Here is a 15,473-nt window from a genome sequence, read left to right as displayed (position 1 = left end):
TGAACAGTGAAGGGACTCAGTAATACATATACATCTCATAGGATTTTGAGAACAATTCAGTCTGTATACAAGAGCATCTCACCCCTTTGTTGTTCATTCATTCTTGTTTTGCTTAGATTTTGCTCAAGTAAGACAAGCGTCCCAACTATCTATCCTGCTTTTTAGAGGTATTTCTGGCACATATTAAACATCCTCATGTGTTAATAGTGAAGGGGCCTTCCAGACTAAGTCATCTATAATTGTATCTCCTAATTGGAATCTTGAGCAGAGTATAAGTTTCTGTGAGGTCAGACTATGGCATATTCTAGGTTTGTATGTTCAGTTATGGCATGTTCTAGATTTAATAAATAAACTGGTACAGCCACTATGGAGAACAGTGTGGAGATTCCTTAAAAAACTGGGAATAGAACTGCCATACGACCCTGTAATCCCAGTGCTGGGCATATACCCCAAGGAAACCAGAATTGAAAGAGACGTGTACTCCAGTGTTCATTGCAGGACTATTTACGATAGCTAGGACACGGAAGCAACCTAGATGCCCATCAGCAGATAAATGGATAAGGAAGTTGTGGTACATATACACAATGGAATATTGCTCAGCTATAAAAAGGAACGCATTTGAGTCAGTTCTAATGAGGTGAAATAACCTGGAGCCTATTATACAAAGTGAAGTAAGTCAGAAAGAGAAAGACAAGTACTGGATATTAATGCATATATATGGAGTTTAGAAACTGAGTACCAACGATCCTACATGCAGGGCAGCAAAGGAAACATAGATGTAAAGAACAGACTTTTGGACTCAATGTGAGAGGGCAACGGTGGGGTGATTTAAGAGAATAGCATTGAAACATGTACATTACCATGTGTAAAATAGATGACCAGTGCAAGTTTGATGCATGAAGCAGGGCACCCAAAGCTGGTGCTCTGGGACAACCCAGAGGGATTAGGTGGGGAGGGAGGTGGGAGAGAGGTTCAGGATGGGGGGGACACACGTATGCCTGTGGCCGATTCATGTTGATGTATGGCAAAAGCTATCACAATATTGTAAAATAATTATTCTCCAATTAAAATAAATAAATTAATTTTTTTTAGCAAAAGAAAAACACAGGGCCAGAGTGAGCCATTAATAGACATTGGGAAAAGAGAAAACTGGGTTGGATGGCATCACTGAGTCAGTGGACATGAGTTTGAGCAAACTCTGGGAGATGGTGAAGGACAGGGAAGCCTGGTGTGTTGCGGTCCATGGGGTCACAGAGTTGGACACTGCTTAGTGACTGAACAACAACAATTGCAGTTTACCTGCTCTCAACTGATACCTTTAAATTTTTAAAGCTGTATACTATCAGACTCAAGCTTAAATTGTATCTTCGATCATTCCCTAAGTAGAATTGTAAGTAAATACAGACTGTAAATTCAGCATCAGACTTTCAATGTGGTAGGTTAATAGAAACCATATTATGAAGAAATTCACTGAACAACATTGAATCGGGGACTAATTAATATATTCTAGGCACTGAGATGTATTAACAGTAAATGGTAGGGGTCTGAGAAAGTTATTATGTTGTATTACCTAGATGAGGCAACATAATTCACGCGAATACTTGCTATTGCTCTAATCACTAGGTCACAGATATATGGTCTGGACTAGACTATTCCAGTCCTGCGTCTCTGCTTCAAGTTGGCCACTGAGAATATGGAGGACATTCGAATCTGTAGTAGCACAGCTGGGCTGTGTGTGTTAGTCGCTCAGTCATGTCTGACTCCTTGTGACCCCATGGACTGTAGCCCGCCAGGCTCCTCTGTCCATGGAATTTTGCAGGCAAGAATACTGGAGTGGGTGGCCATTCCCTTCTCCAGCGGATCTTACCAACCCAGGGATCAAATCTGGGTCTCCTACATTGCAGGCGGATTCTTTACCGTCTGAGCCACCAGGGAAACTGCTTTGGGATTATCCTGATGCCCAGAACTCCACAGTGCTGTACCCCTATTAAATGTCCAGACTGAGACTGGCTTCTACCAGAATTTTGTGCGTGAATCAGAATTTGCCTAGTAGACCAGCGATATACCTTGTTCATCTGAGGATAGCTGCTGATATCTTTTTCTGTAGTTTCTTCCTAGACATGGCTATATCTCCTTTGTTCTGTATGTTCTAGGATTTATAGACAGAAGGCTTTTCATTCTTGTACCAGAACCAATTAAAATTTAAAAGTTAACTGTTTAGTTTTTAAGTGTTAAAAAGTAGTTTAAAGGAAGTTGGAGGATTCCCTAGCAAGGTAGTTAGGGAATATGATTGCTAGAATTGAGGATAGAAATTTACCTAGGATTTGTAGATGACATCTATAAATGTTTCCAGTTTTGATATCACTAGATAGCACTATGAAGCATAGAGAAATTACAGTTTTTTTCTAGTTTCCTGTGTAGGTTTTAAACCTATTTGTCCTTTTCTCTTTTCTTGCCCCCTTCCTTGTTTATAGGTGCTACTTTTACTGACTGGTTTACTTCTTATGTCAACAGTGTTGTATCAGGTGGCTTCCCTATCATCAGAGACCAAATTTTCAGGTATTTCACTCAGATCTTTTTGGTTTGGAATGATTATAAATCAGAAAAAAACATTAGTTACACATCATGAGATGTTTCCCAGGAAGGTTAATAACAGAACCTCTCATCTTGAATCTTATTATCTTATTCTCATTTTAAAGCCAAAACATCCAAACAGTTCAACGACCAGTATTTTTTTCATCTTGAAGAATCAAGAGGAAAAACTGATTTTGCTTTAGGGGCTATGGCTTTATAGTAGTTATATGTTGGGGGGTGGGCAGGAGAGCTATTACCAATTAATAAATATATTGTGACTAGCAAGGCAGTAACAGTTGACTCCTGGAAAATGTTATTTATTTTCTCTGTAACATTTCACGTATTATAAATGGTATTAGAGGTAATCTTGGTTCACAGTGGCCTGGTTGGCAGAAATGATAGATTAATTATACATTAGAGGCCTCTAGAATAACATACTAACACACTTTTATTGTCAGAGACACCATTTAAAGGGCATAGCTGGGTTTTCAGATGTTCCAAGTTTCCTTAGCTCTAAAAACTGAAATAAACTGTTTTTAGTTTTCCAGGTTAGTTACTAATCCATTATTTGAACCACTGATCATTGAACATTGACTGCTATCATTACTGATGCAGAGTCTTCAAAATTTTCTAATTTGTTTGTTTTTTAAGTTTAATAAGGTCCCAAATATTTACATTTTTTATCCTAAGGTAAAATATAAACTATTATGCATTGTATCTTTAAAACTTATATCTTGCAGAATTGAGGTTTGTTGATTTTAAAATGTTTAATTTTTTAAAATTACCTAGATATGTTCATGATCCAGAGTGTGTAGCAACGACTGGGGATATTACAGTTTCAGTTTCCACATCATTTCTGCCAGAACTTAGCTCTGTACATCCACCCCATTATTTCTTCACATACCGAATCAGGTGAGAATTTTAAATGGGGATGCTTTTTAAAATTGTGGGATATAGCTCATGGATGTGTTATTATCGCCCTATTTGATATGATATAAAAAACACATTTTGAAAAGCAGCTTCTTGCTAAAGTGTGGGGGTAAGTGGATAGCAAAAAAATTTTCTACAATGTAGTGTTCATAAAGTACCTTGAGTTTATATTAACCTAACTTTAAGTTGTTTCTTCAATATAAGTATCGTGCCCAGTACTTTGAGAGGTGGACCGCTAAGTTGGAATCATCATGAAAGTTCAGTACTAGAGTTAGGATGCATTCTAAAAGCTATGAATAATTTCCCTGGTGGTCCAGTGATTAAGACTCTGTGCTCTCAATGCACTGGATACAGGTTTGATCCCTGGTCAGGGAACTAAGATCCCACATGCTGCACAGTGTGGCCAAAAAAAAAGCTATGAAATTGCTCAACATAAAACTATGCATTTAAGTTTTAACTTGCTTGTCTATAGTTAGTTAAAAGTGTAATAAGTATTATTTGAATACAGCCTCTATAATTAGACATAGTGCTGAGCAAGCCCTGGATTTGGTTGAATAAAAAGCATATTAAATTCACTTTAATTAGTACTCTGTACTAATTAATGAGGTAAAGATAACTCATTACCTTAAGATATTAAGATATATTTTTTGTTTTTAGATGTATTTTTAAATACTTTATGATGTATATATTTTTACAATGCCTGTATATACATATGTATACATACTGGAAATAATGGTAACGTATACTTAACCAGGAAGCATTCTAGGATTTTGGTTTTGTATCCAGCTGTGATGTCTAGTTACATATATTCAGTTGAGTTTGTTTTAATTGTTTAATTTACATTTGCCTAGGATTGAGATATGCTTAAAATAATAACACCTATACATGCTTATAGGGTATTCTAAATGAAAATGAGTCAGCAGATTCTCAGAAAAAAGAGGGAAATAACAGTATTGGAAAACAGAGTCAAGGGACGATCCTCGTAACTGAACAGTAGATGCACGAAATAGTGATATTTTGCTCTGAGCTTTCTAGAAGCTAATGGAGAAAAGGGAAATGGGCTGCATAGCCTTGTAGTGAAAAAAAGACTCCATTTTTTTACAGCAGTTTTTCATGGCACTATATTCTAGAATGTGTTTCCCACATTGGTCATTTGAACATAAGATTGTTGGCACCACTGTGTTTGTAAATTTTTGTGTTGCCCTTTCTATTGTTATTCCTAACTGACAGTCAAGTGTGTAAACTGAAGGAAAGCATTTCTGTGGGTGGAGTCCAGCCAGTATCTTTGAGAGCTTACAGGAATAGATGATTTTCACAGACTTTGGGTTGGGTTTCTTAATTTACTTTAGAAATCTCTTTCACCATCTTAGCTCAAATACTATAGCTCTTAAACAGAAGAAACCAATGTGTCTCACCCCTTTTTCTCCAGGATTGAAATGTCAAAAGACGCCCTTCCTGAAAAGGCTTGTCAGTTAGACAGTCGTTACTGGAGAATAACAAATGCTAAAGGTGATGTGGAAGAAGTTCAAGGACCTGGAGTAGTTGGTATGTAACCCAAGATTTGAGTTTAAACATCAGTTGCTTCTGAGACATTTTGGAGAATATATATGTGATACATATAATTGCTTGGTAAATACATGATGTAGTAGTGGATAAGACGGCATCTTTTTAATGGCTGTATTTCAGTGTGAAAGATACCATAGATTCTGGATTCTTCTCCTAACTATAATACAATAAATATAATGTATAAAGGTCATTATTTCATCAGTTTAGTACCTTAAACATGAACTTTTCTAAAAGGATAGCGAACTCAACTATTCAGGGGTTGAATTTCCATTCTGTGCATCACATGGGTTTCTTGCTTTCACTTCTTATTTGTTTTAGCTGGAAAATTATTCATTATCATATTCTATAGGCTTACAAGGTACGGACAGAAAAAGAAAATAAATTTCATACTGCTCATCTTTTTGAATTTCAGGGGAAATGTTAAAATTAATAGCAGATTTTATTGTCAAACATCTCTAGCCTCTGATTACAGTTGACATTTGGCTTGTTTCTGAGCCCTCAGATTCTTCAGTCTTTTGTTGTACTTCAGGAAAATATTATTACTTAAGCAATGCAGTTCAGTTACTGGTCCTAAGCATATGTAGGATTCAGTTTAAATTTGTTTTACTTAATTGCCACAAGTAGAGTCAAAGTCTACCTCTCTTTTTAAGGAATGACTAAGGGTCTAGTGCTAAAGAACTTTATTAAAGTTGTAATTCTTTTTCAGGCATTTTTTCTGTTGGGTAAGACCTCTCTCCCTTGTGACTGCACTTTGGGCTAAATGCTGAAGACCCATCTTCAGGGTTTTATGTTTTAGTCTCTTGCTACTTTTGAACATTTAAATTATCGTTATCTTTGTTTGAATTAGAGTCTGTGACAGTTTTTATTACCCGTGTCTTAAAGAGTGTGTCTTCAATGCCTCTCCTTTTTTGGTTTTTATTCTGAGTATCATTACCCACCCCCCCACCCCCTGCCAGGCATATACACTGTAAGGAATTCAGAGGCTACAAAAAAATGTCAAAATACTCATAATCCCATCACTGTTACCATTTTGTTACATTTCCCTTAAAAATTGTTTCTAATTATGCATTTACTTTAATACAGTTTAAAGAGGACATGTTTTATTTGCTATAATGAAGAATTAAATTTTATACTTTGATTTATTGTTGCTGTTTTCTTTGCAGGTGAATTTCCAATCATCAGCCCAGGCCGGGTATATGAATATACAAGTTGTACCACATTCTCTACAACATCAGGCTATATGGAAGGATATTATACTTTCCATTTTCTTTACTTTAAAGACAAGATCTTTAATGTCGCCATTCCCCGATTCCATATGGCATGTCCGACATTCAGGGTGTCTATAGCTCGATTGGTAGGTTAAAATTTCCTCTGGTGCTGATTTACATGACTTTGTAGAATGAACTCCACAGGAGGTCTTACAAATAGTTTGTAAATGGTATTTCAGAGAACCCTAGCGATTTTGAGGGAGATATCTTTGGGGGGATGGGGGGATATGTGAATACATTGGGTGGGAGTAGACAGTAAGTAAACTAGGCTCCATATTCTTTAATCAGAGTAACTCTACTGTTATCTTTTTGTTGTTTTTGTTTGTTTTAGAGAAACTGTTTTTTAGAGCAGTTTCAGATTCATAGCAAAATTGAGCAGAAGGTACAGAGATTTCCCATGCTTCACATGCATAGACAAGCCCATTATCAGTATCTCCCACCAGAATAGTACCTTTGTTACAATTGACGAACCTACCTTGACACACCATTATCGCCCAAAGTCCATAGTTTACATTAGGGTTTACTCTTGGTATTGCATATTCTGTGAGTTTGAATGAATGTATAATGACCTGTATCCTCCAGATAAAGTAGTTATTGGTTGTAAAGGTTCAATGTCTTTTCCAGTTTCTAAAAACAGTTTTGTTGCCTAATGAGAATCACTACACTGGACCAGTTATAGTTGCCTTTATTTCGTGAAGACTGGGGAAACAATTTCTTACTGTGTTTTTGCTAAAATTCCCAATTTTAAAAAATAATACAAATATCCTATAAAATCATTACAAATAAGATTTAATGGGTAGACTTGTACATTTAGTAGTCTCTCTTTGGGATAATTTCCTAACTCAACTAGTCCTATTTTTAAAATCTGATTTCTAGGGTTATGACAGGTATAGCAGTAACCCCAGTCTTACTAGCTATAAAATGATTAAATTTATCATGCTCCAGTAATACAATAGGAATACCATATGAATTGCATATCCAGAATGTAATCAAATCATAGATGTCAGGTATTGAAAAAACAACTCTCTAGCTCCTCGGGTGACCCTGAAGGGTGGGTCCAAATAAGTCTGGGAAGATAGACATGATGTTAACATGACTTAGATACATTCCCAACTCCAGTTTGGAAAGAAAAGGATGTGATGAGACTCTGCCACTAATACTTGTGGTATTTCTGGTGAAAAGAATCTGCAGTCTTAGCTTTGGAAATGAAGTTTAGCTTCCCTCCCAATGTGTATTTCCAACACTGTGAATTTGCTACTTCCTATTAACAGTCTTCCATTTTTGAGTAGCACCATTTCTGTATGAGACTGTTATCATCCTTAAATGTTTGATACAATTTATCAGTGAAGTCATCTAGGGCTAGAGTTCTCTTTGTGGGGACATTTTGAAATATGAATTTTATTTCTTTAATATTCATATTTTCTGTTTCTTATTTCACTTTTGGTAATTTGTGTCTTTCAAGGAATTTGTGCATTTGGTCTAAATATTGGATTTATTTCTATAAAGTTATTTGCAGTATTCCCTTGATAGCCTATAAAACCTGTAGTTACACATAGTGTTTTGTTCTTGATATTGGTAGTTTGCATCTTCTCTTTTGTTCATCACCTTAGCTTAGGGGGTTATCACTTTTATTGATCATTTAAAGGAACAATTTTTGGTTTCACTGTTTTTCTCTATTTGCTCATTTTCTATTTCATTGATTTTGGGAGTTATCTTTATTTCTCTCCCACTTACTTTAGGTTTAATTTGCTATTCTTTTTTTTTTTTAACTTCTTAAAGTAGAAGTTTAGATGATTGATTTTAGACCTTCTAAGCACTGTTTTAGCTGCATTTCACAAATTTTGATTTGTTTTTTTTATTAACATTTAATTCAAAATAATTTCAGATTTCCCTTGTAATTTAATTTTGATCTGTGTATTTTTCTAGAAATGTATTGATTTCCAAATATTTGAAGCTTTTCTAGTTACCTTTTGGTTATTGATTTCTAGTTTTGTTATGGTTAGAAAACTTGCTGTGTATAATTTCAATTTTTTAAAATGTTATAGCCTAGCATTATGGTCTGTCTTGGTAAATGATCCTTGTATATTTGAAAAGAATATGTATTCTGATATTTGGGGAATATTATTCTATAAATGGCAAGACAAATTGATTGTTTTTCAAGTCTTCTTTATATTTACTGATCTTTTTTGTGTATGTGTTTGTTCTCTGAGAGATGATTGTTGTAATCTCCAACTGTAATGATAGTTTTGTCTATTTTTTTAATTCTGAATTTTTATTCTTTTAAATTTGTTTCATGTATTTTAATTATATGCAAATATGTTTAGGATTGTTATATGTTTTTAATGAAGTACTTTTTTTATTGTTCTAAAACCTCTATCTGTGACAATATTCCTTGCCCTGAAGTCGCTATAGATTCCTGACCTAAAGTGTAAAGTGTTGACGTTTGTTTGCGCAGGCAGTTACTATTGAGTCAGTTGATCCAGTTGAGGCTTGTTTTTTGTGTTTGTTAGGGTGGGGATAGAGTAGTCTTGACTTAAGTACAGTAGTTCTCAGACTTTCCAGTCTCATGATCCTCCTAAGCTCTTACAAGTTATTGAGGACTCCAAAGAACTCTTGCTTACATGGGTTATACAACAGTTATCATGTTAGAAATTAAAACTGAGAAATTTTATAATATTTACTTACTCCTTTTAAAGTTTAAAATTTTTAAATTTATAATTTCCAATTACGGTAATAAACTCATTACATGTTCAACCTACTCTTAACTATGTTCTTACTTATTTAGAGTTTTAGTTTTCTCCCGACCACAGAGAAGCATGTAAAATCTTGATCTCCCTTGTGGAAAATGTTTTCTCTTTCTCCAGGATGAGAACTCAATAAAATTAAATGAGAATTCTGCACTTATTTCTAATCAACATGAAAGAGGCAGTGGGGATTGTATTTCTATTGTGTTGTATTTGTATTGTACTTTTCCTATTTAAAAATTAATTTTCTTGATATAGAAGTTGAGTTGTCCTTATTTGTCCCCTAACCGTGTATTACTCTTAATACTGTTTTTTGTTTTATACTTTGAATGCTGCTTTAAAGATTTTTTGGTTGGTCTTAAGTCTTTTCTTGGTCTAGGTAGTTTCTTTTTGGACACTTTAGAGGCTTCTGCTGCTTATTTATTTCCATTCTTGTCTGTGTGTTCCCTTTTCCATATACTGTTTTTGTATATACACTTTTGTCTGAGATTATCAGCAATCTTCTTCTTTAGCTGCAATTATTTTTTTTAAATAGTTTTTCTGTTCTTTTCTTAAGATAATTAATAATCATACTACCTGGATTTAATGTTTCAGAATTTCCTAAGTTTTAATCTTCTCCCCCTTTTGGAGCTTCTGCTGAATTTTAAAGTCTTTACTTCCCAGAATAAGAAAAATCGAAAGATAAAAGTAACGAAATATGTTATATTTATGTATATTTTCTCTGATTGTAGTTGTTAGTGTTATAATAAATCCTGAGTGACAATTACTCTGACAGATTCTAAAGGACATTTCCTTTCTCCCACATTCGTTACTTTGCTTGCTCAACAGATATTTATTGAGTACCTACTAGGTGCTGGGGAAAATGCAGTGAACAATACAGTGAGAATCTCTGCCTTCAGGGATGTAACGTACAGCATGGTGATTGTGGTTAATAATACTGTATTGCATATTTTGAAAGTTGCTAAGAGAGTAAATTTTAGAAGTTCTCATCACACGAAAAAAGCTCTGTAACTATGTATGGCGATGGATGTTAACTAGATGTATTGTGGTGATCTCTTTGTAATGTATACAGATACTGAATCATTATGTTGTACATCTGAAACTAATATAATGTTGTTTGTTAATTATGCTTCAATAAAAATAAAAAATAAAAGAGAAGAAAGTTGAGGAGATTGAAAAGAAATCTCTGGCTTGGAATTTACATTGTAGTTGGAAGAGAGAAAGTGTAGATAATATACACTCCTCACTTACGTCAAGTAGTCATAAGTGCGCTGGAGAAAAATCAGAGTAAGGATGCTAAGAAGTGTACTGTTGGGTTGTTCTGATACAAAGATGTGTGCTGGAAGGCCTTGGTGACAAACTTTGAGTTCATGCTTGAAAGAAGAAGAGGGAAATAGGCAGATGTGTAGCCCAAGGGTGTTCCAAGCAGAACAGCAAGTACGGAGGTGCTGAAGCACTCATGTGCTTGGTGTGTCTGAAGAAGTGCACGGAGGCCAGTGTGGCTGGAGGACAGTGGATAGGGGAGAGTGGTTGGAGGCGCCATCATGGGGCCGTGGGGTGCTGCATATTGCCATGCCATGAAGGCCATGGGGGAAGGATTTCTGCTGCTATCACAGCCCGTTTCCCAGTACTTCCCACAGTAACAGCTAGGTCCTCCTTGCTGTTCAGAATTCTGTCCAATTATAGTAGGTCCTCTTTTGAGTCTTCAGAAACGTATGAGACAGAAAACCAACAGCAGAGTAAGTCAAGACTCAACTAGAGACATTGCTTAAAAGGAATGGAAGCGTCCAGGAGACGTTTAGATACTGGATGTTCAACATCACTGCTGCCTTATTCTGTTCGTCTTCAACAAGTTAATCTAAAAGTAGAGGCTACTGAAGGTGGTTGTCTTACTAGAACTCTTGTTGACAGTACATAAAAGTTACCAGCAGAGGTCGTAACTTAGTTATATTTTTATATCCTTGTTTCTGTAAGCATGCAGGTTAATAAAGAATTGGTCCACAGTACGTTAATAAATTCAGTAAAATTTTATCTTGGTTGTTAGAAGTGGTTTGTTTGGTACCTTCTGTGAGTTACCAACCACCATGTAAAAAATAACTATTCTATTGACGAAGTACATTTACTGTGAAAACCACATTGAGCATCTTAAAACTCTAGAATCTTAATGTTAACATGTGTATCATGAACATGTATAAAAGTCTGTAAGATTCTATAAAAAAGTATAAAATTCCATGAGAAGTCTATAAAAATTCATACTTGGCATGCCCAGTTGTTTAGATTCTAGGTAAATGAGAATTTGTATTAAAAAAAAAAAAAAACACTGATGGAAGTTCTTATCAAAAGATTGTCTTCTCTTTCAAGGAAATGGGTCCTGATGAATATGAAGAGATGGAAGAGGAAGAAGAGGAGGAGGAGGAGGAAGATGATGACGATTCGGCAGACATGGATGAATCTGATGACGATGAGGAAGAGAGGCAGAGGAGAGTCTTTGATGTTCCCATTCGAAGACGCCGCTGCTCTCGCCTGTTTTAGCAAGCCTCTGCTGATGGAAGCCCTGGGATGAATCTAGGCTTTTAAATGGATGTCTCGATAATGTCAATAACTAAACTGTTCTCAGCTTATATTAATAGCAGGAAGACTAGCATGAAATACTGTGCCAGGCCCTGGGTTCTGTGCGATGCTCCTTTAGGAATTGGATTGTTTGGGTTTGTTTTGTGGTTTTGAGGTAGAGGAAGAAACGGGAATCTTTTTTTCTCTTCTAGGAGTTAATGGGAGAATAGTTATCTAGCTAAGGAACAGACATTACTTTATTTAAAAATATTTTATACTTATAAAAATATGGAAACGGAAGGGAATTGGTTTGAAAGAAGATTTAAAATGAATCAGAAATACCTACACAAGGATAGAGAGGAACTATGTGACTGAATGGTTCTGTGAAAAGACGTATAAGTTATTTAGAAATGAACAGAATTTGTAATTAGGCTAATCCATTTAGTGATTCCTATATATTTTGTACCTACAGGGAACTAACTGACTAAATAGCTTGACTGCCAGTTATTTGTCCTTTCTTAGACAATCTATCCTTCAATTTAGAGTTTTCATCACAACCTGGAATTTGAAGCTATCGGTATGGCCTTGACCATAAATCTAGTCTTCAACTCTACCAACTTTGAATTTAATTTAAGGTTTTCAACACTATGACCTTTACCACACTGTTCACAGATGCTTCATTTTTGAAATGTAGTGTGTAAAAGTATGTATTGTGTTTATTAACAAGGTTCTTCACAGTGTCTCATGTAGTCTAAATTTGTAAATACTGCTTCTGTTTTGTTACTTGACTGTCTTAACTTTGTGATAAGTAACATGAATTTTATCTTAAGATCAAGTATGTTTTCCTGAAACATAAAAGTTTTTTTTTTTTTTGTGGTAATTATATATAATTGAGAGTTTGGAAATGAAATCCTCCAAATGTCAAAACCTCACATTTTGAAAACAAATTTTGGTTCCAATCCTGTATTTTGTGTAATTGACTATTTCCCATAAATATATATATTAATAAGCCTTTGCTCTTAAAATGAAGATAAAATCAGAACTCTTTGGCCTATATTGCCAGAGGCCCATTCAAAGTCATTTTCTGGCTCTAACCAAACCCTGTAATGTATTCTACCTTGCTTTTCCTCCAGAAACAGTTCTTTTGTAGGGAAAACTGTAGAAAGAGGGAAGTATATATAGGATTAAGAAGTTGCCATCAGAAAACTTAAAGGCAAACTTAGCCTTTCATATTGGCTAACAGGAAACATGTCAGAATGTTCTGAAGTGGAGTAAATAGTTTTTCCTACCTTTTTTTTTTTTTTTAATAGAGTATTATCAGGGTGCCAAATCCTTCTGTTATGCCTATCCTTAAAAAAAAAAAAAAAAAAAAACCATTGGTTTTTTGAAAAATAAACTTTCCCAATAGAGTACTAACTAAAAGTAGTTAATGTTGGAAGTTAAAGCTGGTTCCAGGATCCCTCACCATTCTTTGCATCTTTCACTTTTCAGAATGGCCTCTTCTTTCTCTCAGTTCCCAGAGAACTCATGATGCCCCACATCTCCCTGTCACCCCATCCAATCCTTGTTCCTCGGAATGCTTCAGGCTCACTTATCCTTGGTTAGAATTCATGTTCTTTTAGTATGTTGACTGAGTTCTTCCTAAGGTGTGATTGATTAGTTGATAACCTCAACTTTTATTTCATTGGCAGAATGTGTATTCACACAGAAAAGGGATCTAACAGTTGGTCTGACTACTTTTGGTGTAGTGAACCCCATTTCTGGCTCTGAGGTCCCTTCAGAACATCACTTATTTATCTGAAGCTTGATGTATCAGAATGAGGCAGATAGGTAAACAGTAACCAAATAGCTCAGAGTTTTTTCCTCTTGTGAAAAGTCAGAGGTAACTAGCTCATGGCTGATAAGGTGGCCCAGTCTTTTCAACATTCTGGATTGCTTCCATCTTCCTGTTCTGCCATTTGTAGCAGACTTTAAGATCACTCACGGCTTCAGTGTAGCAAGTGCAGTCATACTGTATTCCGGGAAGGATGATGAGAAAAAGGGGAAATTAAATGGAAAGTAAAAAGTCAAGCCTGGAGAGGTAAACCAGCCAGGTCTCTTAACAGGAGATGGGGCAAGAGATGCAGGTATTAACATGGGCAGCATGGAACCCTAGTATGAAGAAATTGTAATGGCCCAAGTAAGACATTCTAAATATAGATGTACAAGCTGGATTTAGAAAAGGCAGAGGAACCAGAGATCAAGTTGCCAGCATCCTTTGGATCATAGAAAAAGCAAGAGAATTCCAGAAAAACCTCTGCTTCATTGACTACGCTAAAGCCTTTGACTGTGTGGATCACAACAAACTGGAAAATTCTTCAAGTGATGGGAATACCAGACCACCTGACCTGCCTCTTGAGAAACCTATATGCAGGTCAGGAAGCAACAGTTAGAACTGGACATGGAACAACAGACTGGTTCCAAATAGGAAAAGGAATACATCAAAGATGTATATTGTCACCCTGCTTATTTAACTTATATGCATAGTACATCATGAGAAACGCTGGGCTGGAAGAAGCCCAAGCTGGAATCAAGATATGCCGGGAGAAATATCAATAACCTCAGATATGCGGATGACACCACCCTTATGGCAGAAAGCGAAGACGAACTAAAGAGCCTTTTGATGAAGGTCAAAGAAGAGAGTGAAAAAGCTGGCTTACAACTCAACATTCAAAAAACTAATCATGGCATCTGGTCCCGTCACTTCATGGCAAATAGAAGGGGAAACAATGGAAACAGTGACAGACTTTTCTTTTCTTGGGCTCCAAAATCACCGTGGACAGTGACTGCAGCTATGAAATTAACAGCTGCTTGCTCCTTGGAAGAAAAGCTATGACCAACCTAGACAGCATATTAAAAAGCAGAGAAATTACTTTGTTGACAAAGGTCCGTCTAGTCAAAGCTATGGTTTTTCCAGTGTATGGATGTGAGAACTGGACAATAAAAAAGGCTGAATGCCAAAGAACTGATGCTTTTGAACTGTAGTGCTGGAGAAGACTCTTGAGTGTCCCTTGGACAGCAAGGAGATCAAACTAATCAATCTTGAAATCAACCCTGAATATTCACTGGAAGGACTGATACTACTTTGACCACCTGATGAAAAGAGCAGACTCATTGGAAAAGACTGATGCTGGGAAAGATTGAAGGCAGGAGGAGAAGGGGATGACAGAGGATGAGATGGTTGGATGTCATCACCGACTCAATGGACATGAGTTTGAGCAAACTCTGGGAGATGGTTAAGGACAGGGAAGCCTGATATGCTGTAGTCCATGGGGTCGCAAAGAATCAGACACGACGACTGAACAAAATAAGATAATCTACAGGCTTGAATTAGGGCAGTAGCAGTGGGAGTGGAGTGGAGAGAGGATGAAATCGAAGTATCTAAATGATAAAATAGGCAGGAGTTGGTGACTGCATGTGTGGGAGTAGAAGAAACTGAACTTGTTTCCAGGTGTAGGACTTCATGAAAAAAAAAATTGCAGGAAAAGCAGTGGAACATTGGAGAGGAGTTAAGATTTGAACACATTTTGAGTTCAGATGTCTGTGGGACATATAGATGAAGATGTCCAGTAATTATATATGAATATGAAGATCCAAGGAGTGATGGAGAAAAAAGATTTGCAAGTTGACTTGTAAACATATATACAATCAACCCTCAGTATCTGCAAGAGATTGGTTCCAGAACCTCCACAGATACCAAAATCAGTGGATGCTCAAGTCCCTTATAAAAAGTGAAAGTGAAGTTGCTCAGTTTTATCCAACTCTTTTCGACCCCATCCTTAGCCTACCAGGGTCCCCCGTC

At 36.1% G+C, this 15,473-nt stretch overlaps 1 protein-coding gene across 1 annotated transcript in view; it reads left to right on the top strand.

Annotated features, from left to right (window-relative positions):
• Positions 1–12,483, top strand: part of FBXO3 (F-box protein 3) — a 33,305-nt gene extending 20,822 nt beyond the window's left edge. The window contains exons 7-11 of the mRNA NM_001099062.1: positions 2,475–2,559; positions 3,364–3,486; positions 4,934–5,049; positions 6,234–6,424; positions 11,444–12,483. Coding sequence (NP_001092532.1) covers positions 2,475–2,559; positions 3,364–3,486; positions 4,934–5,049; positions 6,234–6,424; positions 11,444–11,614 — 686 coding nt within the window. The 3' untranslated portion in view covers positions 11,615–12,483. The remainder of the gene's footprint in view (positions 1–2,474; positions 2,560–3,363; positions 3,487–4,933; positions 5,050–6,233; positions 6,425–11,443) is intronic.
• Positions 12,484–15,473: the final 2,990 nt, after the last annotated feature.

Source organism: Bos taurus, chromosome 15 (genome assembly GCF_002263795.3).
Source record: "Bos taurus isolate L1 Dominette 01449 registration number 42190680 breed Hereford chromosome 15, ARS-UCD2.0, whole genome shotgun sequence".
In the NCBI taxonomy this organism is placed as follows: Eukaryota; Metazoa; Chordata; class Mammalia; order Artiodactyla; family Bovidae; genus Bos; species Bos taurus.
The sequence above is the reverse complement of the archived record's forward strand: the minus strand, read 5'-3'. Positions and strand labels throughout refer to the sequence as shown.